The sequence below is a fragment of the Cornus florida genome, unplaced genomic scaffold, assembly GCF_030987335.1.
Source record: "Cornus florida cultivar Cherokee Brave unplaced genomic scaffold, ASM3098733v1 CherokeeBrave_3.0.0_Hap2_Chr09, whole genome shotgun sequence".
NCBI classification, from domain to species: Eukaryota; Viridiplantae; Streptophyta; class Magnoliopsida; order Cornales; family Cornaceae; genus Cornus; species Cornus florida.
Genome location: NW_026775579.1, coordinates 63,383,924 through 63,409,190, shown reverse-complemented (window position 1 = coordinate 63,409,190; position 25,267 = coordinate 63,383,924). Strand labels below are relative to the sequence as shown.

At 36.6% G+C, this 25,267-nt stretch overlaps 1 protein-coding gene across 1 annotated transcript in view; it reads right to left on the bottom strand.

The window, feature by feature from the left end:
• The window catches only part of LOC132274107 (uncharacterized), a 28,805-nt gene extending 15,661 nt beyond the window's left edge, over nt 1-13,144 (bottom strand). Inside the window, exon 1 of the mRNA XM_059775275.1 lies at nt 12,789-13,144. Coding sequence (XP_059631258.1) covers nt 12,789-13,035 — 247 coding nt within the window. The 5' untranslated portion in view covers nt 13,036-13,144. The remainder of the gene's footprint in view (nt 1-12,788) is intronic.
• Between the last annotated feature and the right edge of the window lie 12,123 nt (nt 13,145-25,267).

The following is a 25,267-nucleotide window of genomic DNA, read 5'->3' as shown; positions in this document are numbered from 1 at the left end:
CAGGTTTTATGCTAGATTCAATCCAAATAAACTATATTTTTCTTTATTAGGATTCTGTCTAAATTATATGGGTCAGGTATGGATCATATCATATTGAATCCAATTCAAAATTTGAAGGATTTTGACATTGAAATATGAATTGGACTTGGGACTCACATGAATCAAAGTTTGCTCCATTTCTAGCCCTAACGAAGGTTAAACTAATTAAAATTCTGTTTTTTGTAAGTTCTACTTTCCAAATACTTCTGGTCAAATCCATCAATCATTTGACAAGTTTGATTGATTGAACTCCCTCCAGCAGCCTTTGAGCGATTTGTCCAGCAGGTTTGATTGATGGACTCATCAGTTGTAGCTCTATGGAGTTGGTTAAAGCGGCAGTCGAGCAATCCATCTATGATCTACATTTGAAGCGCTCTCTTTTTCAACAATTTTATTGTTAACAAATGTTCGATAAATCCATCACAATTTTGATCAATTGTGGGCTTTAACTTTGAGAAAGTTTTTAATTTTAGCTTGAGCCTTCTATAGATCAAACCAAGGTCATTGAAGTTCCAATATATCTAAAAAATTATTCCAACCTGAATCTCTATCAGCTAAGGTCTCAACTTTTTTTATTCTACATGTGTGTTTAAGAGCTTGTCTTCATCATTTTTTATTTCTTCTTTTGAGTGTAGACAAGCTGATTCCAGACATTTTGTTTTTATCTTACAACCCCAATTTTGTGAAGAAAATTGCCAACACGACTCAATTTCCTAACATAACTTCCTGGCAACTATTTAGTGCACCAAAAGAAGATTGCAAGTCTCATCAGCTTCCTTACACATACCAATACCAAATCAGAAACACCTTCCCCTTCAGTACCCAATTGTTGTTCTTTAGGATTCTCCTCAAAGCAACCCCCCATAGGAAGAAAAGCATTTTCGAAAGGAACTTCATACAGCCAAATAACTCTCCAAAGGAAGTCAGAGCCTCCATTAGTGCATCATAGTAGAACCCCTAGACTCTTGTCTTAGAGGGCTTACAAGTCAACGTGTCTTTCCCCAATTTGGCGGTGGCAACATTATACAACAAATAAAATCGTTTTTACATTGAATCCAATTTTCAACCATGTTTGTCTTAAATAACAGAGGATATCGCATCCCCTTTAGTCCGGAAAGGCTAATGACGCATGCATTTTTTCCACTTGCAATAAAGTGACATGTGGCTGCATGTCTACAATACAAAAGGAGGAAAAGATGTTGTGGTACTCATTAATATGCATTAAATGCTGATGAGACAGCACTTGTATCAGAAGAAGACGCAGTTACCTGACTACAGGAAACCTTAAACTGAAACTGAAAGTAAGAGTTTAGAAGGGGAACAACAACTATTTTTAAAGAGTTCAACCTAGTATAAAATGAATTCATTCAGACAATTGAAAGATGTGCTAAGGAGGTTTGGAAATTATCTACATCCAATTAAGCCAGAGTAGGATCTTCCATTTATAGAGAAAATTTGATTCTTTGAAAGATAAAGGGATCATCCAACCAATGTACTAACGTAGCGGAAACGATAAAGAACAGGGTTAAACCCTTGAACTCACAAAGAACACACTCACAAGAGAGAAATTGAAATTATATTGATAATGATGATGTTTGCAGACTTACATCTCTTGCCTTTACATAGGCAAGTCAAAAATAAAATAAAATAAAGAAAGTATGCGTGAAATAATATTAAAGGGGAAATTTGAGATTTGATGGAATAGAATCCTCCTTAAATCTTGCAATGGAGAATAATATCTTCTATTGCTGGCAACTACACCAAATCTCCTTTTGACTTTTCCTTATTTATTTATTTATTTCCTTCTATTCTCCTTACCTTTTAAGCCTCCCTGATTTGCGATGATTCTTTTGACTTTTCCTTATTTTTTTATTTCCTTCTATTCTCCTTACCTTTTCAACCTCCCTGATTTGGGATGATCCTATATGTTCAGATAATCATGAGCTAGCTGTTCTACATCAGTCTCCCCTGCGTAAAAAGAACTCGTCCCCAAGTTACCCGAATCTGGCGGATAATATTCATGTATGTCAGCCACATTGAAGGTAAAAGAAATGGCCATGTCAGTAGGTAAATCAATCACATAGGCGTTGTCGTTGATTTTCTTTAGAATCTGGTACGGACCATATTTCTTGGCTTGCAGCTTGTTGTATGTTCCCACTGGAAACCTCTCTTTTCTTAGATACACCATAACAAGGTCCCCTTCTTCAAATACTCTTTTCCTTCGTCTCTTGTCAGCTGCGGCCTTGTATTTGGTGTAAGTTTCCTCTAGATGTTTCTTGACACTCTCCTAAATGGTCTTAATGTGCTCAACTATTTTTTCTGTAGCAACATTCTTCCCCGGCAACTTTGGTAAGGATACCAAATCCAAAGCAACTTTTGGAGGACAACAATACACAACCGCAAACGGGGATTTGCCAGTGGACCTGTTAACCATGCAATTGTAAGCAAATTCTACCTGGGCAAGAGCAAGATCCCACTGTTTTGGTTTCTCTCCTGAAATACAGCGAATTAGATTTCCAAGGTTTCTATTCACCACCTCTGTTTGGCCATCAGTCTGGGGGTGAATAGTACTACTGTAATTAACAGACGTATCGAATCTCTTCCACAAAGTCCGCCAAAAGTGAGATAAAAACTTGGTGTCACGGTCTGAGGTAATGGACTGTGACACCCCATGTAAACGAACCAACTCCTTAAAGAACAGATTGGCTATATGGACTGCATCATTCGTCTTCTTGCATGCAATAAAATGGGATATCTTGGAGAATCGATCGACCACCACAAAAACAGAGTCTGCTCCTCGATGCGTCCTCGGCAACCCAAGAACAAAATCCATGGATAAATCCTTCCATGGAGCATCTGGAATAGGCAGCGGTGTGTAAAGACCAGTATTCTAAGATTGGCCTTTATTAGTTTGGCAGATTGAGCACCGCCGCACATGGTTCTCCACGTCACGCTTGAGTTGTGGCCAATAATACCGTTCTTCTACCAGCTCTCGCGTCTTATCACGCCCCAAATGTCCTCCTAATCCTCCTCCATGCAATTCACGAACCACTTGCTCCCGCAAAGAGCTTCGTGGAATACACAACTGATTGCCATTAAAGAGAAATCCTTCCTACATGTGCAACCCTTTAAAGGATTGGCTCGTTTTAAATGCTGCCCAGGCTTGGCCAAAATCTTCGTTAGCCTCATATAACTCCTTCAGGCATTCGAACCCTGTGATTTCAGCCTTCATAGTTACTAAGAAAGCTGCTCTCCGACTTAGTGCATCTGCAACTTTGTTCTGTTGGCCTGACTTGTGTTTTAGTGAGAAGGTGAATCGTTGGATATAAGCCGCCCATCGTGCGTGCATCCGATTGACACTGTTTTGATTGTTAATGGATTTCAGTGCTTGGTGATCTATAAACAGCATGAACTCTCGCTGGATAAGATAATGCTCCCATGTATGCAACGCTTGCACTACCGCATAGAATTCCAACTCATAGGTAGTCCACCTCTTGCGTGTTTCACTCAGCTTCTCACTGTAAAACGCTACTGGCCTTCCTTCTTGTGATAGAACTGCTCCGATTCCCACTATTAAGGCATCACAATCTACCTGAAATAGCTTCTCAAAATCTGAAAGGACTAAGATTGGGGCTGTTGACAATTTTTCCTTGATTAAGGCAAAACTTATCTTAGCTTCCCCTCCCCATTGGAATTTTCCTTTCTTCATGCATTCTGTGATGGGAGCCATAATACTACTGAAGTTCTTGACGACCCTTCGATAGAACGTGGATAAGCCAGGGAAACTGCGTTCTTCTCCCACATTCTTTGGCGTAGGCAACTCCCGAATGGCCCTCACCTTCTCCTCATCTACCCGAATGCCATCACTACAAACCACATAGCCGAGGAATACTAGGCTTGGGGTCATAAAGCTACACTTCTTCATATTAATGAACAGTTTATTCTTCTGCAAAGCTGTTAATACCTCTCTTAAGTGCAAAAGGTGTTATGCCTCTGTTTGACTATAAACCAGAATATCGTCGAAATAAACAACTACAAATCGACCAATAAATGGTTTGAGTACCTGATTCATCAACCGCATGAAAGTACTTGGCGCGTTGGATAATCCGAATGGCATGACTAACCACTCATACAGTCCCTCTTTTGTTTTGAACGCCGTTTTCCACTCATCCCCAGGGCGGATTCTGATATGGTGGTATCCACTCTTGAGGTCCACTTTGGTCAAAACTTTCGATCCCGAAAACAATCTTTTGACCAAAGTGAATATGTTGACGGGAACGAAAGAAGTCGACTTCTTTCATCGGACCCAAAACAATCTTTTGACCATTCTTGTATAGAATATACACATTGTCTCTACCACGGTAAGTGGCATCGACATCAAATTGCCATGGTCTGCCCAATATCATATGGCATGCATCCATGTCGACTACATCACAATGCACCTACTCTGCATATGTTTTCCCAATTGAGAATGGAACGGTGCAGGATTCAGTTACTCGCGTTTCTGAGCCTTTCTTGATCCATCCAATTTTGTATGGATGGAGATGTTTCTCTGTTTTAAGCCCCAATTTTCGAACCATTGTTAAGGAAACAATGTTCTCACTTTCGCCGCTATCAATAATAACGTCACATACCTTATGGTTGACAGTGCAACGTGTACGGAACACATTATGACGCTACGGGTGCTCCTCCTCCTTTGGCGTGAACATCAACCTCCTCACGACTAAAGAGTGGGACAACAACTCGTTATTGTCTCTTTCAGTCACCTCTTCTTCTTCAAAGGTAGGGAACTCACCTTCCTCACCCTCGCTTTCCTCATGCTCGACCAGATTTACTGTCGGTCGCTTGGGGCAATTGTTGGATTTATTTCTAGGTTCTCCACATCGAAAACACTTGCCCATACTTAGGTGTGCATAGGGATTTTCTCTCACAGTCGAGGCTCCCCTCCCAGCAGGGCTATGGGTGTTGCGGGTTTGGCCTTTGTTGGACCATCTCCAATGCCTCGCCATGTCATTGGAGCAGGGGCTACCGTGGTCTGTTTACCCATGTCATGTGTAGGACTTTGAGTATTATATGAACCACGAGACCGATTCTTTTACTTCTCCAGTAACGTTTCTGCTCTCTCTGCAGCGGTGACAATCTCAGACAGTTTGAATAACGGTTGCAACACCACTTTCTCTTCAATATCCCATCATAACCCGCCTTTGAAATGGGCCACCATGCTAAATTCGGGTTCCACCAAGTTGTTACAGGATGACAACAGATAAAATTCTTCAGCATATTCAGCAATCGTTCTACTTCCCTGCGTGCAGGACTCATATTTCTGATAAAGAACCTGTTCGTAATCAGGGGGTAAAAATCGAGCTTTCATCAACTTCTTCATCTTAACCCACGTACGTACCGGATCCTTACCCTCACGTGCACGGGTAGTTTACACTTGATCCCACCATGCTAATGCGCCGCCTTTTAACTTATAGGCCACGAGTTTGACTTGCTTCTCCTCCTGGATTTTCATATAGTCAAAGAAACGTTCAACTTCACTAATCCAATCCAAGAATTCTTCAATATGAAAATAACCTTGAAAGGTGGGTAGGTCAATCTTCATACGAAAATCCCTGGAATCATCAAATTTCCCATCGACCTCGATTATCTCCAAACACCTGTACGGCTCGGTAGTTACCAAAACCGACATTTTCCTCATAGGCTGGTTGCCTATTCGGTGGGTTTAGGTCGCGATTGCGAGCAGGATGTCCATGATCATCGTCGTTGGGCAGCCTATTGTTCTCTCGTTTAAGTTCTACCGTTGTCAATCTCGCCAATACTTGACGCATAGTTTCATGCATATCAAGCAAGGTTCGATTAACATTGGTCTGGAACTCAATAAACTCAGCCCTCAAAAGAGCTACCCCATCACAATCACCGTCGTTGGAGGTGTTGCTTCCATCTCGTGAACCGGCCATCGAAAACAAAGGCGAATCTTGGATTCGGAACCTTGCTCTGATACCAACTAACGTAGCGGAAACAATAAAGAACGGGGTTAAACCCTTGAACTCACAAAGAACACACTCACAAGAGAGAAATTGAAATTATATTGATAATGATGATGTCTGCAGACTTACATCTCTTGCCTTTATATAGCCAAGTCAAAAATAAAATAAAAAAAGAAAGCATGCGTGAAATAATATTAAAGGGGAAATTTGAGATTTGATGGAGTAGAATCCTCCTTAAATCTTGCAATGGAGAATAATATCTTCTATTACTGGCAACTACACCAAATCTCCTTTTGACTTTTCCTTATTTATTTATTTATTTCCTTCTATTCTCCTTACCTTTTCAACCTCCCTGATTTGCGGTGATTCTTTTGACTTTCCTTATTTATTTATTTATTTCCTTCTATTCTCCTTACCTTTTCAGCCTCCCTGATTTGGGATAATCCTATATGTTCAGATAATCGTGAGCGAGTTGTTCTACATCAGGTACACAGAATTCTATTTCATGAGGAAGTTGTAATTATTATTCTAAATTCCTTTTCCTCAATCCTTTTGTTGACTTGAGCATTGGAATTCCTCTAGGTACCACACCGTTACCCATATACGGAGTATCTTCTTTTTATTGCAGGATTTTTTTTTTTTTTCCCCCCTTACGTGTCAACTAGAATACTAAAAAGATATGAGAAAGATAAATAATGTATCACGCTAAAAGTAGGGGTGGGAGCAACCTAAGGTCCCGCTAAAAATTTTACAACTGCAGGTAAGGTATTTGATATCATGAGACTTGGATTGGGTTTAGATGACTCCGAAATTATTTCGGCCGGAATTTTGGTAAAGGTTTTACTAACCTGAGCAACCCAAGTAACCTGAAATATAAGGAAGGTGTATAATTTTTATATTTTAAGGACTACACATATTAATATAAAATAAGGTTAAGGCTCAATGAATTATTCTTAAATGGCATAATATGATTGGTAATTATTAACCTAACTTGTGACAAAGTTTTTTTTTTTATATAAGTAATAATCGATTAGAAGAGCGTTCAAAAGTGGAAAGTGTCCCTAATACAAGAACGGAGGCTAAACCTAAGGACCCATAGAGTCCAAAAGATCAACTAAGTCAATGGTAAAGGAGCAAGTGCTTCCTTTCACATAACAAAAAATAGAGCGAAGCATATGAAGTTTCAAGGTCGCCAAAGGCGATTCCTTTCCTTTGAAAATTTTGTTATTCCTCTCTTTCCATATACACCACCAAACACAGTGTGGAACTATCCTCCAATAATCGCGAGCGTGACTTCTCACTTGGCATCCTCTCCACGTGTTAATCAAACCTTTGGAAGACTGAGGCATTACCCAATGCATGGCAAATAAGCCGAAGATGAGGTTCCAATAATCGTATGCCATAGGACAGTGCATAAGGATGTGATCCACAAACTCACCATCTCGTTTGCATAGACAACACCAATTAACACTAGCTAGGAAGCACGAACACTCCAAAATGGGTGAAGAATCCGTGTCCGACACATGTTGGACACCGACACGCGTCAGACACGCCCCGACACGTGTCAGACACACCAAAAAACGTGCCTGAAATTTTTTATGTTTTTAAATTTTCGAACACGTCACGGACACTCCGCGAACACGCGTCCGACACGCCAGGGGTGTGTGTCCAACGCGTCTTATTTTCGAGGGTCTAAAAGATAATTTTTGAAAGAAAATTGGGTTAAAGTATAAATATGTGAAGTTATTTAACAATTTTTACTCACTTATGTGGTCAATACATGATAATTTTAAACTTGTAAGGTTAATATGCAATTTTAGACAAAACAAATAGATATTTAAGGCCAGTCATTACACTATTACAGTAGATGAGTTATGATTTGTGAATTTTTTTCATTATGAGGCTGATGAAAAATAGTAACACTCAATAATTTTTAAAGTACTACATCATATATATATATATATATATATATACATACACACACACACACACACTATTCGATGTGTCCCTGCCGTGTCCATGTCTGTGTCCGTGTCCGTATCCGTGTCCTAATTTTTTTGGATTTGCCGTGTCCGTGTCGTGTCGTATCCGTGTCCATGCTTCTTAGGACACTAGTATTGCCTCTCTTCCTCAAATTGTCTAGCATCAAGATCTTACCCCAGACGGCAGTCCAAACAAAGAATGGCGCTCTAAGTAGAGCCTTAGAGCGCCATATAGTCTTCCATGGGAAAACAGGACCAGCGAAGTTGGAAAGGCATTGTGACATAGTTACTCTACAAGTTTGAAGTAAAGTTATTTTAACTGATATTAAGTTAAATTTATAAAGAATAAGAAGTTTTGAGTCCTTTCCAAATTATAATACGAAAGAACCTCAGTGAATCCGCAAGTTTAAGAGGATTTATTTCAGATAAAGTGTGTATAGTTTTGGTATTTAATGCATTTACTTTAGTATTTTTTCTTTTTTGTAACTTTATTTCTTCGTAGGGTATTAAAATTTTGAACAAGATGAGCAACCAAAAAAAAAAATCCGTGCAACCTATATAGTACGGTGTTTGTTGAGATGTAATGGGTTCCTCGAGATCTAGTTTTGAAGCAGGCTGAGATGTTAGTAGGTTGGGACCGTTGGGTCTGGCATGGGCTGACCCCTTGCCCCCCCGGCCCGCCCGATTCACACCCCCAACTAAAAGCACATCCTACCACCTTACCATCCATTCAACGTCATTTGAAATCCACTCATCTCCGGCACTCCCATATTTTCCGGCCACCACCCACTCTATGAACTTCCCCCCAACTAATGCAAACCTTCATAGCACTTCCCAGCAATGCCTGGTTTAAAATTTCTGTCTTTTTGATTCACAATCCCCCTCCTTCTACAAGGTTGAAAATTCTCTCTCAATCCAGTAAATGACATTGAAATTTATCTCCTAATCTCCTTCTTAGTCCCCCATGAAACTCATCAGAAGCTTTTCAAATCTCACTGCAATATATTTTGGAGCATATAGACATGAAATAAGTATGAAGACAGAATGTAATATCAAGGACATCAAGTATACCTCCCTTCTAATAAGTATTACATTTCCTACCCAGTACCCACCACCCTTTCACAAACCCTTCATCACCAAGCCATAGATAAATTCATCTTAAGAAGCAAGACAAAAGGCTGGCCTATAGTCAAGAAGAGTTCCACCAACTATCCAATATATTTGAGTGTCTTGTTCCCTCAACTCTCCAAGACTCCAATCAAGACTCATTGGTCCTGAAGTAGACTCAAACTCAAGACCGCTTTAAATCGTACCAGAATGCACCTCAAATAGCAAGTTGCTTCTTCTCAGCCCCATAGTAAAGAATTGTAAAGCAACATACAAGAGATGAGAAATCAAAAAAAAGAGCTCTCCACCATTCAGAAATTTCTCACCCACCACTCAAGCGAACAGCATGCTAAAAGCCTCCATAACATAATGACGAGCATACAGACAGGATTTCCTTGTCTGGGCCCTTGAGTCACTATTAAATCAGACTGGGGAGCCAATAACCGAGGTGAAGAACTTGGCTATAGAACATACGTCTATATTTCCTTCACTCGATCCCAAAACCCATCCTCTATAGTCTAAATCATATAATGTAAAAAAAAAAAAAAAAATCACAGTATCACGGGCCTTCTTTTGGTCATCTTGTTGAAAATCCCAGATGTTTTGTTTATAATTCGAGAATCCATGTAACCATTAGCTACCAAATATGCAACAATAATTTGATACCTCCTGCAAAAGCATTTTCAGAATTCAAAATCACTCGCTCCATCCTTCTCAACCTCAACACTAAAATCATAGTCAATGCTTCGTATGCATAACCCAAAAAACTACTAAACCTAAAGGCCGGAATCCATAACCCTTTCATTTGTTAGAACAATAATAAAGCATTCAACATATTCTAAAATTTACGGTTTCAAAGAACAAATGTATAAATGACATAATGTCATCCCTGAGTATGCTCCAACCTCATTCAACTCCGCCCCATCAAGCCAGTCTCATCATAGAAAGATGTTGCTTCTTTCAACCACAAAACTCTAAATTTCTACTTTCAGCTTGTCTCCTAGAAGAAGGCAACCCTCCCTAGCTCCCTCTTACTGACCTTTTTACTAACAAATTTCTCCTCGAATTAACCCCTCTTTTTTCTTTTTCTTTCTTTATTTTTTATTTTTTATTTTTTATTTTTTATTTTTTATTTTTTATTTTTATTTTTAAGATCCAACTAACACACTTAAATTTCCAAAGTCCTTAATTTCTTTAACTTAAATCCACCTAAAGTAGTTTAACTTTCCTATTGTTGAAGCTATCACCATAAAAATACCCCATCATTGCCATAAAACCTCCTCTTTTAACCATGCTCTAGATGTGGCCCATCAAACCTAGCTTTATAGTTGATTCAAGACTAAGGATTAGGACTATGTGTTGGCCAAGATATCCTTTCTGATTACAACTAAGGAACTCTAATTTCTTTGGACTCAAAGCACTAGGCTCTCATAACACATAAATATAAATATAGAGATCTCTCTACATATTATTAAGAGAGCATATAGAGTGATCATATATTTCAGAGAGCATATATCTTTTCACCATGTAGCATCTTGCATTAAATGGTGAGTTGTTATTCGGAGTATTAATCATCAACTTGGGGAATTCCAATCGTCATCAACACCAAATCATACAAAGAAACGACAACCAGACTTTATTAGTCATTGGAAATCAGAAGTTTATGGATAAGCAGATTGAGGAGAGATTATATCGATAGATCAGCAGCTGGAGAGATCCAGGGAGATCTTGGATAAGTCTAAGTTGGGAGGGACTAGGTGATTCTAGGGTGAATCCATTAACTTAGTTGTAAAATCTTTCTTATTGATCTGACCTGCACTAGGTATCGTAATTTTTTCTTCATACAGTTTTCCACGCAAATATCAAGTCTTCATGTGTCATTGCTTGAGTTTTATTCTCGCTCTATATTTAAATAATTGATATTGTTTCTTTATAAACTATAATTGTGATAATTTAAAATTAACTATTTTTAGTCAAAATTCGAAAATATATATTCATCCCCTCTAGAACTGTTCCGGGCTTAGCACACTCTGACGTATCAGAGCTTTGGGTAACGGTCCTCAGTTATCTTATTATTTCTATTATAATAGCTGCGCGCTAATCACATAGTATTCTGAAACAATTTACCACTTCATCCATCGAAATATACTCCTATGTGCAATATCCTCTTTGATTTCTTCGTCTTTGAAAAATCAAGCCTCAACCAATAATCTTCACTTCTTCATTTCTATTTCTAGTTTTGACATTTCTTCAGGGATTGGTTAGTCCTTTAGTGTCTAAGAAGGATGATTAGGGTCATATTCTGCTCCTTTTACAGTTCTCATGGATGAAAGTGCCACTACATATATCTAGTTTCAACCCACTTATCTTGAGACCTTTTGAAATGGTCAGGGGAATTCTCCTCTCTTTGGCAGTCATTCTACTATAACCATAATCACATCCATCATATTTCTCTATGGAAGTTAAGAAAATTCATGACAATTAACTTTCACCCGAGGAAGGCAAAGCTAGATGTGTGTATGTGTATATATTTACACACACACACACACACACATATATAGAGAGAGAGAGAGAGCTTATTAAGACGAATTTATCAAGAATAATGGTCTTGTTTGGTTTTTGAATAAGGAATTTAAGATTGTTGTCATTATAGTCTTGTTTGCATTGTACACAGATTTTTAGTGTACCAAGGATTATTCTTCATCTCCAAATAATGGAAAATGGTTCCCTTTTTTTGCCATTTGGGACAACTGTTTCCAGGAGGTAAGCCAATCTCAGCAGCCTCATCTCATGTTAGCTAATTCCTCAATAGTTTAGCAAAATAATACTATTAATCATAATAATGCACAAATCATTAATCATAATAATGGATAAGAAAAAGACTTATCAAAAAAAAAAAATAATGCACAAATCATTCATGGGTGCTGCCATATTCCTGAACTTATATCCATTATCTCGGACAAAATTTTTATCCATGATTATGCTCCAATTAAAGCAAGTAGAGTCCACATAAATTCCATACACTAAACAATTACCAAAAGATATAAATTAATTCAGAAACTTAGAAAACATCTCTAGTTTCTCTATAACCTAAATTTTGAACTAAACACCTCAATATAGTTTGCTGATCTTATTTTCTTTTTCTGACATGTCCCTTTCTGTCTAATTATTTTAACTACTTTTCCCAAATTGCAACTGTATATCCAACCCAAAATTTTACAGTCCTACACCAAACTATATATATATATATATATATATATATATTCGACAAAGAAACCAGACAAGTAAATCAAAATCATCATAATGTTTCCATTTAGGTGGGAGGTGACCAGTAAATCAAAATCAACATAATGTTTCCATTTAGGTGGGAGGTGGGCACCCCCACAACAACAAACAATTAAAAAATTAAATTAAATAATGGAAAGTCTAAATATGAAGGGAAAAAACAATCATAATCATACCAAAAATAAATAAATAAATCAAAAAAAACAAAACCCACAAAACCCAAAAAGAACACGTTAAAAAATTCAAGAACACAAACAAACACGAATACCCAATTCGTAGGAGAAACCAATGAGTACCCACAATTGAATATTACATATATATATACATTAAAAAAATAGAAAATTAAAAAAAAAAAAAAAATTAAAAAGAAGGAAAAAGAGGGCACCTGAAGCAGAGGTAACGGAGGAATGGAGGAGAGAGACACAAGTATTGACGAAGAGGGGGTCACGCGAGATCCAATTACGGATGACCCAGTTGGCCGATTGGAAGAAGCAAAAACCAGCAAGGACTGTGACGAGCTCTGTTCGCCTATTGAAAAGTATTTCGAAGAATACAGAGACGGACCACATGACCAGTGTGGCCATGAAGAATGCCCCAGCCTTGTTTTGATGATCTTGTTTTCCTCTCGCCATCTCTCTCTCTCTCTCTCTCTCTCTCTCTCTACACTTAAGGGTTTATGCTCTGTTCCATATTTTGATTCCTCGAGAAGAGAGAGCGTATATGACACGTTTGTTTGTTTTACAGCCTCATATGTGACGACTCATCTGTCGACGTTGCTTGTAGAGTTGTAGATAGGAAAATAAGAATCAGATTCATTCTCCTTTGTTTTTTAAAATGCGAAATGTAATATATATATATATATATATTCACAACAAAAATGTTATTGGTTACTGAATAGTGGTTAAATCTAGGTCACACAATTTTTTTTAATAAGTGTCGTTCTTACGGTTCGAACGTATTTTCACTATTACACTCCGCGCGTATTCTCATTCAAATTCTCACTATTTATATTGTCATTAATAATTTTGTCGCTCTCACGCTTAAGTTCTAAAATTCGTACTCGCTCCTATTCTAGTTTTATGTGATTTAGGATTAGATGTTAATGGGGAGTGAATAGTGTAAGGCTCAAGAGACACCATAACAACCCAATCATTTGGACATTTAATTCTTTTATTATTTGCATTAAACAATTATAGAAAAAATTCATAATCATTCGGACATTTAATTCTTTTATTATTTGCATTAAACACTTATAGAAAATATTCATAAAAATTGGTTGTAAAAGTTCCAAGATGTAAAGTAAAATTCCCATCACTAATTTATTCTTTTATATTTATAATTAGGACAGTAATACTATTCGTGCAAAATATAATTAGAAATTTAACGTGAAAAACAAGGAGCTATCCCATGGGTTGCTCCAGTGGAGCAGAGGTGTGAAGTAGCTTCTATACAAAGGAGGAGGTGCCATTTCAAAGACGCATTGAATATAGCACTCTTTCTAAATTGTTCCGGACTCTCCATATAAGAAATTTATCACCGTAGCTAAGCTATAATTTTTTGAGCACGGATTATTCATCTAGTCGTTGGAACTCTTTTCTTTTAGTCTTCGTCACATTAGTATAATCCTATAATCTTGATCTATTAGTGTTTCTTCACCTTCAAAAGTAGAAGATAGAAAGGTTCAAATTTTTTATAAAAGGCGGAGTAAATGTGTGTGAGTTTTAAATAATAAAAAATTATAATATATATACATTTATATAAATGATCTCTAACTCATCCATGAATAAGAAATTTGCTCATCCATAACAAGAAATTTATCCACACGAAGTTATAATAACGTAAAACATGATTAATACACGTATGTATACATATTCACCATTTAAACTGGGAAATAATTAAGGGGACGAAATTAAAGAGATGCACAGTGAATCTATGTCCATACCCTTATTATAATGTCAAGCCATATTTGGATATCAAATTATATGAATACAAATATATATCTAGCTAAATAGTTCATACTTCATATATAATCCAAATAAATCTTACTACTTAGTGTGTGTATAATATATATATATATATATATAGAGGGACAAGTGCAAAAACATCCCCAAAGTATACTCCTTATAGTACTTTTACCTCTTATTTAAAAAGTGTGCAAAATACATCCCTAATATTTTCATATTATGCAAAAATACCCCATCTGACATAGATTAGTATTGTAATATCCGTTTTGCCCTTTTACTCTTCTGAAAATATCCAAGGAAGTATATATACTACTAATCTCATAGTATAGAGGTGTTATGTGCACATTACCTTATATATATATTTTTTTTTTTGAAACTTTTTTCTCTATATATATCTCTAAACATTTTTTTTTTTTTTTTTAAAAAAAACTTTGAGAATTTGTAGAACAAGGATTTGAATTTTTTGAAATTTCAGTTTACTCTTTTTTACTAAAATTTGTTTTTTTCCCCGTACCAACAGTGTTAAACAAACAAAAAAAAAAAATTCCCAAAATCAATGTGCACTGGTTTTCGGAGTTTGGAACTAATTTGTTTTCTTTAGTTTGCACTTTATTTTTATTTTTTATTTTTATTTTTTATTATTTTTATTTTTATCTTTACTTTTCTTTTATACTTTTATTTAATATTTTTATATTTACTTGTCTATTGCCAATGTCCTCCATTGTGTTATTTCCGGTCATTTTATAAAATTATTTATTTTTATATATTTTATAAAATGGTTCAATAAGGGTAAATTAGTCAACTCAGGGTTTAAATTTGTCAAAGGGACCTATTTGTATCAGATTAAAACTTTTAGGAGTGTTTTTTGCACGTGAGGAGCATCCTCTAATAGTGTCTTTTTTGGTCATTTTACAAAATCATTTATTTTTATATATTTTATAAAATGGTTCAGTAAGGTTAATTTAGTCAACTTAGGGTTAAATTTGTCGAAGGGAGCTATTTGCACCAAATTAAAACTTTAAGGGGCTTTTTTGCACACGAGGAGTATGATAGGCACAGTAAATATACTTTAAATGTGTTATATATATATTATGAAAGCCGACAGAAATGAAGCCCATTTAAGCATATATATATATATATATAAAAACTTTAAGAGGGTTTTTTGCACACTAGGAGTGTGATATGCATAATAAATATACTTTAAATGTGTTATATATATATTATGAAAGCCGACAGAAATGAAGCCCATTGCTTAAATGGGCTTCATTTCTGTCGGCTTTCATAATATATATATAACATATTTATGTTAAATTACTCATATCTAAATAAACGTGGCAATTTAGGGTGATATGATCGGGTAGGATGTAAATCGCATCACATGATGTCATGACTTCATGTGCACATGCATTAACTTTCCATTTCTTGTTATGGTCAAGTTGGAGAGAGGTTGTGTCAATTTAGGGTGATGTGAGTAGGATATGGATGTTGATGGAGATTGCAAATCCATCATGTTCCTGCAATCTGCTAATATAATGTCTTTGGAGATGGTGATTCAATCATAAGCTCTAGCCAAGGTTTAAAATTATGTTGGATTCCAAGAGTATATGGAAATCAGGTTGTTCATGAACTGAGCAGAAGTTTGGATACTAGGCCGTTCAAGTTTGGACTTTTGATTGTAATTGTTTATCAGTTATTTAATGATAATTTGGTGCTGTTAAGAAAAAGAAAAAAAAAAACTTGGAAGTTTTTTTTATAATGTATTTCATAATTATATAGACATTTCTATAGAGTTAATGTTGAAGTGGGGAGGATTTTAGAACACAGAAGACATTATAAATATGCTAAATATGTTAGATATTTCAATAGAGTATTCTAAAGAATTATCTTAATCACTTTCCATTCTAAGCAACCGTTAATCGAGTAGCGGAATGTCTATAAAAAGGTTGAGATGCTAACTGTGAGATGAAGATGGTTATTGTTACTAACCAAAAGTATGGATGGTGTTTGGATAAGGGTTGATTGAGTATGAGGCTTCTTCTGTTTTATTAAATTCTTTTGCATCACGGTGGTGAGGATGCAAGAATGAAATATGCAGTCAAAAAGAGTAATTTTTTTTGTTAGCATTCGTTTAAATTTATACTATTTTCTTGTACTCTGGTATGAGCCATATAACTATTAATTTTAAGTTTAATTTTCTTAAAATATAGTCGATTGCATATTTAAATAATTAAATAAGTCAGGCATAAAACTAATTAATGTAATCAACATTTGAGGATTAATCCAATTAAGGATCATATCATATGCATACATAGACTGGCCATCTTGTTCAAAATATGTTGTGTCTAATATATAATAGAAAAAGAGAGGAAAAAAATGCAAATAAATTATTCTGTATTTAAATGTGAAGATAATCACATATGACTTTACGGTTTTATTTTTCCTTTGAATCTGGTGTTGTAGTGAAAAATGGCACTTTCAAATCTGTATAGAAAGCATTGGTAGGCATTTATTAAAAATCATCGTTTGTTTCACATATGGTTATCGGTTCGATTTGTGTTCAGTTTTGTATTTTAGTGGTTTTGTGATCAAATCTTCAGAAAGAGTTGAATTCCTTGGGCTTGAGATCAATTACATTCCAATTACTTTGTGCGACGAATTAGATGTAATTTCTGATTTCTAGTGAAGATCTTAATAGAGGCTTGGGGTTTAAGGTTAACAGGAATTACAATGCAAGAAAGAAAGAGAGTACAACACCTCCACATGATATGCATACATAGACTGGCCATCTTGTTCAAAATATGTTGTGTCTAAAAAAAAAAAAAAAAAATTGCAAATCAATTACTCCGTATTCACTTGATTTCTAGCGAAGATCTTAATAGAGGTTTAACGTTACAATGGGAGACTTGTCCCACATCTGATCCAGATGTGAAGTGAAATGGATATAAATGGGAGGGTATGCAGTACTACCCAATAACTTAAACTTTTAGGTAAATGGGCAAGCGTCCACCTGTTACAGTTGGTATCAAAATCAGACACAATCCTTGATCTGGTACCACGCTAAGCGCTCGGCTCGAAAGACGACCAGGTGTGCCACCCTGGTAGGCAGAGTAACCCGACCGCAACGAGAGCGTTGCGAGTTTTAGTGGGAAAAAATGTTATAAGGGGAGCCTTGTCCCACATCTCTCCCCCATTAGATCCAAATGGGAAGTGAAATGGGTATAAATGGGTGGGTATACAGCATAACCCAATAACTTAAACTTTTGGGTAATGGACAAACACCCACCAGTTACATTTGGGGTGTGTTTAGGGTTTAACACGAATTACAATGCAAGAAAGAAAGAGAGTACAACACCTCCCTTTACAAAATCATTTAATGAAAGAGATGATTCTTATAAATTGGATACCTTGAAGCGGAAAACGCTTGAATCATGAGGATCCATTCCGATTGTGTTAAGAGCTCCACTAACGTATGTGTATTGAACTAATGTTGTGTTTGGTATGCAAGAATGGAATGGAATGCAAGTGGGAATGAAATAAAAGTGGGAATGGAATGGAATGAAATGGAATGTCCATTCTCATTCTATTGTTTGGTTGTAAATATGTAATATGTAGGAATGAAATGATAATAATCATTCTATTGTTTGATTTGACCAATTTAAAATTTAGAATAGAATAAATTTTAAATTGAGTTTTCCAAAATATCCCTCTTAGTAAAAAATAAATTAAATTAACAAAATGACATTCTTTTATGATGTTTAAAAAATAAATAGTGGCAGTTAGTGGATGGTCGTGGAGGTGGAAAGCAGTAGTGGTGTTGGAAGGCGGCGGTGTGGTGAAAGACGGTAGTGGTGTTGGTGGAAAGCGGTCGCAGTAGTGTGGTAATGGTGATGGAAGGAGATATTAGTGTAGGTGGAGATGGTGGAAGCCAGTGGAGGTGAATGTGGTGGTGGTGGAAGACAGTGGAGGTAGCTGTGGTAGTAATGGAGGGCTATGGCAGCGGTGGTGGTGGTAGAAGGCAGTGGTGGTGGTGGAAGGTGGTGGCGGTGGGTGATGGCGTGGTGGAAGGCGGTGGCAGTGGTGGTGAGGAGGTGGTGAAATGTGGTGGAAAGCAGTGGCGGTGATGGTGGTGTAATGCGATGGGGGTGAAGAAAGGCGGTGGTGGTGGCAGTGGTGAAAGGCAGTGGCGGCGGCAATGGTGGCTGTGGTGGAAGGTGGTGGCAGTAGTGAAAGGCGTTAGCGGTGATAGTGGTGGTACATTGTTGTGACAAGGGAAGGTGGTGTCGGGTGGTGAAAGGCAGTGGCAGTGGTGATGGTGGAAAGTGATGAGCGGTGGTGAAAGTTGGTGGCGGTGGTGGTGGAAGAAGACGGCGGCGGTGGTGGCGGTGAAAGGCGGAGATGGTTGTGGTGGAAAGTAGTGATGGTTCTTGAACTTGGAACATGAGGGTTTTTTGGGAAGTTAATTTAAAAAAAAAAAAAAATTTACTTGAGAATGGAATGGTCATTCCATAGGTATAGTTGTGGAATGGATTTTTCATTCCAATGGAATGAAAATTCTCACTTTAAATTGCATACCAAACAAAAGAATGGTTGAAATGGACATTCTATTCCATTCCTACACACCAAACGCAGCATAAGAATATTAGTGACTATTTTGAAATATATATAGAATTGCGAGATGGACAATTTATTTTTTATTTTTTATTTTTTTTTCCCCTGAATGGGATGGTTTTATATAAAAAAGAAAATTTAGTACAAGTGCAGAAGGAGGAAAGCTAGAATAAACCTATTTCCAGTACAAACTGGAAAACAAAACTGAATAATTAACATTAATCTATTAAAACACAATTATAAAATCATCTAAACTTAGTTTGAGGTAAGACAAAACTTCTCAAACTATAGTCTTAGCAACAAATGAAGCCTAAGACATCCATCATGGAGCACAACATTCCTAACATTCCAAATCTTCCAAACAGTAGTTGCAAGTATAGCACTCAAAATCTTTGTCTTAACAGATTTAGTAGAAGTTTGCAACCAAAACCAGTCCACAACTTGCATCAGTGTATCACAAATTGGCAACTCCATTTGTATTACACAGAAAATTTCCTGCCAAATTGCATGAGCATAAGAACATTTGTAAAATAAGTGATCATTTGTGTCCATACTCTTCCAACAATTGTGACATATAGATGTTAAAACCATCCCATGCTTCTGCAAATTAACCAACGAGAGATTTTTGTTGTGTAAAATAATACACACCACCACAGCAACTTTAGGTCTGCAGTACCTCCAAATTAAAGCACTCCATTTCTGTACTTGACCTGTATATCTGCATGCACTCCAAGCTGCTTTCAATGAGAATCGATAATGCTTCCAAGCAATTATATCTGTTCCAGGATTTATTGTAATTGTTTGAACAATTCCACAGGCATAGAGCAGGGATATCCCACCTGCCCTCAGTTATTATATCAGCTGCCATAAGATTTCTGTTAATTTATCTTAACATAGCAGCCCTTAATTTCTGTATAAAAGACTGATTCTTACACCAAGGGTCGGTCAGCAATTTAAAAGCCCTTCCTGTTGGGAAACATGCATGGTTTTAAAAACTTTTGAGGGATTTGCAATTATAGATCTTGATTCATCACATAGAGACAAGTTTTATGCAAAAACAAATAGAAGATGATGTATCATTCAATAAACAGATTGAATACTTACATCAAAGGTCTGAGTAAACATTTTAATCTTTCCTCTAAAGTGAATGTTCTCACTTATTGTAGATCCCTTTAGTAAGATCATTTCTCCTTCTTCTTAATTATAATCTTCCCTTTAGCAATCACCAATATGCCTTGATGAATGACTTTGGAATCAAGGCTTGTGGTAGCCTCATTTAGAAGAGAAAACAAACCCTAAAATCTAGAGATAAAAAGTGTATTCATTTTTCTTGTTCTAAAAGTCACACCTAAAATATACATGAACCCATGTATATATAGACAAAATAAAAATAAAAAAAAGGAAACAAGAAATCATTCTCCATCTCTAAATCAAATTTCTCAATTCTAATAGGACCCCAATATCAACTTGGGCTATTGGTGAGAATCCTTTGGGCTTACTATTTTCTTGGCTCCTATAAATTAATAATTGTTCCGGTCCATTAAACCATGGACCCAATTCAATTAATTCATAAATTAATTTCTACTCCACTAAAAGAAATTAATTGCACTCCAATTAAATAGTAAATAACCTCTAAGTCAATGTTGCACTTTGACCCCTTTATGCAGAATTATTTATCGGATAATTAAAGCCATCAATCCGACAACATAATTAATATAATTATTTTGTTACCTTTGATTATTTCCGGCTCGATCACAATAAAATATTTATTTGACAAAAATAATAATTTACTAAATAAATATAGAAAACATTTGTCTAAAATATACGAAGGCCTTCGAATTTAATTTGTGATCAAGCATAATCAAAACAAAATAAATACAAAAAGGCACTGATGCAAATATTGAGAATATAGACCTCTAACTATTAATTACATAACTACCCAAAGTACCGATCTAAGGATCCCGAGATATCCGCCGAACAAATTAAAGTAATTATTAATTAATAAAAGAGCCTATACTTCTCTCATGCTTGAGATTCAAAAGCCATGACTATGATAGAGAGCAATTGCATACGACAGCTCTCGCAATATATCTTAATCTATCGTGAACTCGGTTCAAGTCTTAACTAATTAAATGTTCATCCATAATTACCGAATTTGAACCATTTATGATTGCTAATTTATAACTTAGTATTAATTGCCATTACATACATATATAAATTTATCTTGTAATCAAATGAACACAATCAATTCCATAATGAATTGAAAAATAATACATTCTATTCACCAATTGTATAATGCTTTAATAATAATATTCAGATAAGGAACCATGACTTTTGCAATTCAATATAAGAATTTGCTATGCTAGGGCATACATATCCCAATAACTCCCACTTGCACTTATAGCCAATTCGAATCACGTCTAACTCCCATGTTCTCCATATGACGATCAAATATCTTGATCGGTAAAGCCTTTGTGAATGGATCAGCAAGGTTATGTTCCGATGCAATCTTGGCCACAATTATATCTCCTCGCTTTACTATATCACGAACCACATGATGTTTCCTCTGAATGTGTTTTGTTCCTTTATGAAATTTTGGGTCCTTGGTTTGGGCTATAGCCGCACTATTGTCGCAATGAAGCGTCATAGGCCAATCTATATGCTCCACAACCTCCGGTTCAATTAGAAAGTTTCTCAACCAAACAGTTTCTTTTGCTGCCTCAGAGGCCGCAATGTATTCTGCTTCCATGGTTGAGTCAGCAGTATAACCCTGTTTGACACTTTTCCAACTAACTGCCCCTCCATTGAACTTGAACACATATCCAGATGTAGTTCTCCTGGCATCTGGATCTGATTGAAAATCAGAATCCGTATATCCGACTAGAACCAGATCATCACTTCCATAAATGAGCATGAGACTTTTAGTTCTTCTAAGGTATTTTAAGATATTCTTCATAGCTAACCAATGATCAAGTCCAGGATTGGATTGATTTCTACTGACAATCCCTACTCAGTAGCAGATGTCTGGTCTGGTACAGACCATGGCATACATAAGACTACCAACAGCCAAAACATATGGTATCCGCCTCATTTGCTCAATTTCATTATCAGTCTTGGGAGACAGGTCATTAGAAAGAGTCAATCCATGTCTAAATGGTAAAAACCCTTTCTTAGAGTTTTTCATTCCAAACCTAGTCAGAACTTTGTCAATGTAAGATTCTTGAGACAAGCCTATTTTCTTTTTAACCCGATCTCGCATAAGCTTGATTCCAAGAATATAGCTTGTTTCTCCAAGATCTTTTATCTCAAATTTATTGAACAACCACCTTTTAACTGATGACAAAGCCTCTACATCATTACCAATGAGTAAGATGTCATCAACATATAAAATGAGAATCATGATGGCATTACCCTGTTTTTTCTTGTAAATGTAAAGTTCAAACACGTTTTGTTCAAAGCCAAATAATTTGACTGCCTGATCAAAATAAATGTTCCATGTGTGTGAAGCTTGCTTAAGTCCATAAATGGACCTATTCAACTTACACACACAGTTCTCACGACCTTTAACCACGAAACTGTCTGGTTGCATCATGTAGATGTCTTGTTCAAGATGGCTATTTAAAAATGCCATCTTAACATCCATCTGCCATATCTTATGGTCATAATAAGCACTAATGGCCAAAAGAATGCGAATAGATTTAAGCATTGCAACTGGTGAGAATGTATCCTCATAATCAATACCTTCACGTTGAGTGAAGCCTTTGGCAACCAGTCTAACTTTGAATGTCTCAACATTCCCATACATTCCTCTCTTTCGTTTATAGATCCACTTACAACCAATGGGCTGAACCCCACTACGAAGTTCTACAATTTTCCAGACTTTGTTAGAATACATAGATTCTAACTCTGATTTCATGGCATCTTTCCAACGATTCGCATCTATATCGGTCAACGCTTCCGCATAGCTCACTAGGTCCGACTCATGCTTATCGGGGACGGCCTCATAGACCTCACCCAAAAGCGTGAGTTTCTCGGGTCGGATGATAGTCCTCCTACTATGCCGAAGGACCGATGCAGGAATTGATATACTAGATGATGGTAATTCAACGGTGATTTCTTGTGTCTCATCATTCTCAGTATTTATATTAGGTGTGTCCATAGGGGGTATATCTGATGAGCCAACCATCTCCTCTAACACTATTTGGCTACTAGGTCTGTGGTTCATAATATAATCCTCCTCTAGGTAAACAGCATGAGTGCTGACAATAACCTTATTGTCCCTGGGATCATAAAATAATCCACCTCTAGTGCCCTTAGGATAGCCAACAAATAAGCATGCATCTGATCTTGCTTCCAACTTGTCTGCCTATTTCTTACGCACGTGTGCTGGACAACCCCATATATGCATATGATTTAAACTAGGTTTATGCCCAAACCACAGCTCATATGGTGTTCCCGAAACAGACTTGGATGGAACACAGTTCAAGATGTACATCGCTGATTCTAAGGCTAATCCCCAAAATGATAGAGGTAATGAAGCAAAACTCATCATAGATCTAACCATATTAAGCAAAGTTCTGTTTCTCCTTTCTGCCACTCCATTCTGTTGGGGGCAGTCAGGTGCAGATAACTGGCGCACAATACCCTCATTGACCATACGATCCTTGAACTCCCCCAAGAGGTATTCACCTCCTCGATCAGATCGAAGTGTTTTGATAAGTTTACCTAATCTACGTTCCACTTCCGCTTGAAACTCACGGAATTTTCCATAAGCTTCTGACTTGTGTCGCATTAGGTAAATATATCCAAAACGTGAATAATCATCAATGAAAATGATGAAGTACTCAAACCCTCCTCTCACTTGGGTATTCATGGGACCACACACGTCTGTGTACACCAACTCTAATTGTTCTTTGGCTCTATATCCTTTAGCTGAGTAAGCCTTTCGAGTGATCTTTCCTTCAATACAGGATTCACAAGTTGGCATAGGCTCCTCTGCCTCACAAGGTAATAAACCTTCTTTAACCAACCTTTGAATCATATCTTGATTGGTGTGACCCAATCGTAGATGCCAATGATACAATGAGTTTGGAAAAACTGCTTTTCTTTTAACATTCAATCTAGATGAAGTTGCATTTAATTCATAATTTTGCATTTGATATGAGTTAGGAGTTAAAATATATAGACTATCTTTCAATGCACCAGAAGTTATAACACAACCATTTAATTTAATTAAAAACATTTTTCCCAAAAGTAAAAATATAGTTTTTGCAAACCAACGAAGAAATTGAAATAAAATTGCGCCTAACATTTGGCGCATAAAGACAATCTTCTAAAATAAAACTCTTCCCACTATCAAACTGCATATGAACCACTCCCACTGTTTTAGCTTCCACCTTGGTATTAGATCACATATGCAAGTATATCTCTCCTTCATTGAGGCTTCTGAACTCTTAAAATCCCTGTAATGAATTGCAAACATGATTAGTGGCTCCAGAATCTATACACCAGGAATCTATAAATTCAACCATATTACATGCCTCAACAATGAATATACATTTTCCTTTGCCTTGCGTGCGAAGTGTTGGGCAGTTAGGTTTCCAGTGACCCCGTTGACCGCAATGGAAGCAGTTTCCTTCGCCTTCAACCCCGCACTTTCTTCTTCCCCTTATCCTTTTGGATTACTTTGTTTGACACAACCACAGTTTAGGCACTATCTTTCTTCTTTTTCTTGCCCCTCCTCTTGGGCCTAGAAGTGGAATGTCCAGCAGACTGAGTGTAATTGATAGATGCACCTTTACTTTTAATTATCCCTTTAAAGGTTACCAACTCATTCAGAAGTTCAGTGAGTGAGTACTTAAGCTTATTCATAGAATAATTAACCTTAAAAGAGTTAAATGAGTCTGGCAATGAAACGATAATTATGTCAACCTGAAGTTCACCATCCAAGTTGTATCCAAGGATCTCAAGTTCATTTAGAAAACCAATCATTTTAAAGCATGTTCCCGAACTGGAGTACCTTGAACCATTTTGGTGGTCATCAAGTTTGGCGTGCACTCTTACCAACTTACCCAAACATTTCTTTGAGGTTAAGCATGATGTCTGTAGAAGTGAGATAATGAAGATGTTGACTTTGGAATACATTTGAGAGTGAAGCAAGAATGTAGCACCTATTCATCTCATCTGTTTTATTCCATTTCTTAAAAACTTCATGATCCCAGGAGGATCCTCAGGCAAAGGTGGAAAAAGTCTGGGAGTAGTAAGCACATAATTGAACCCCTCATATGTGAGT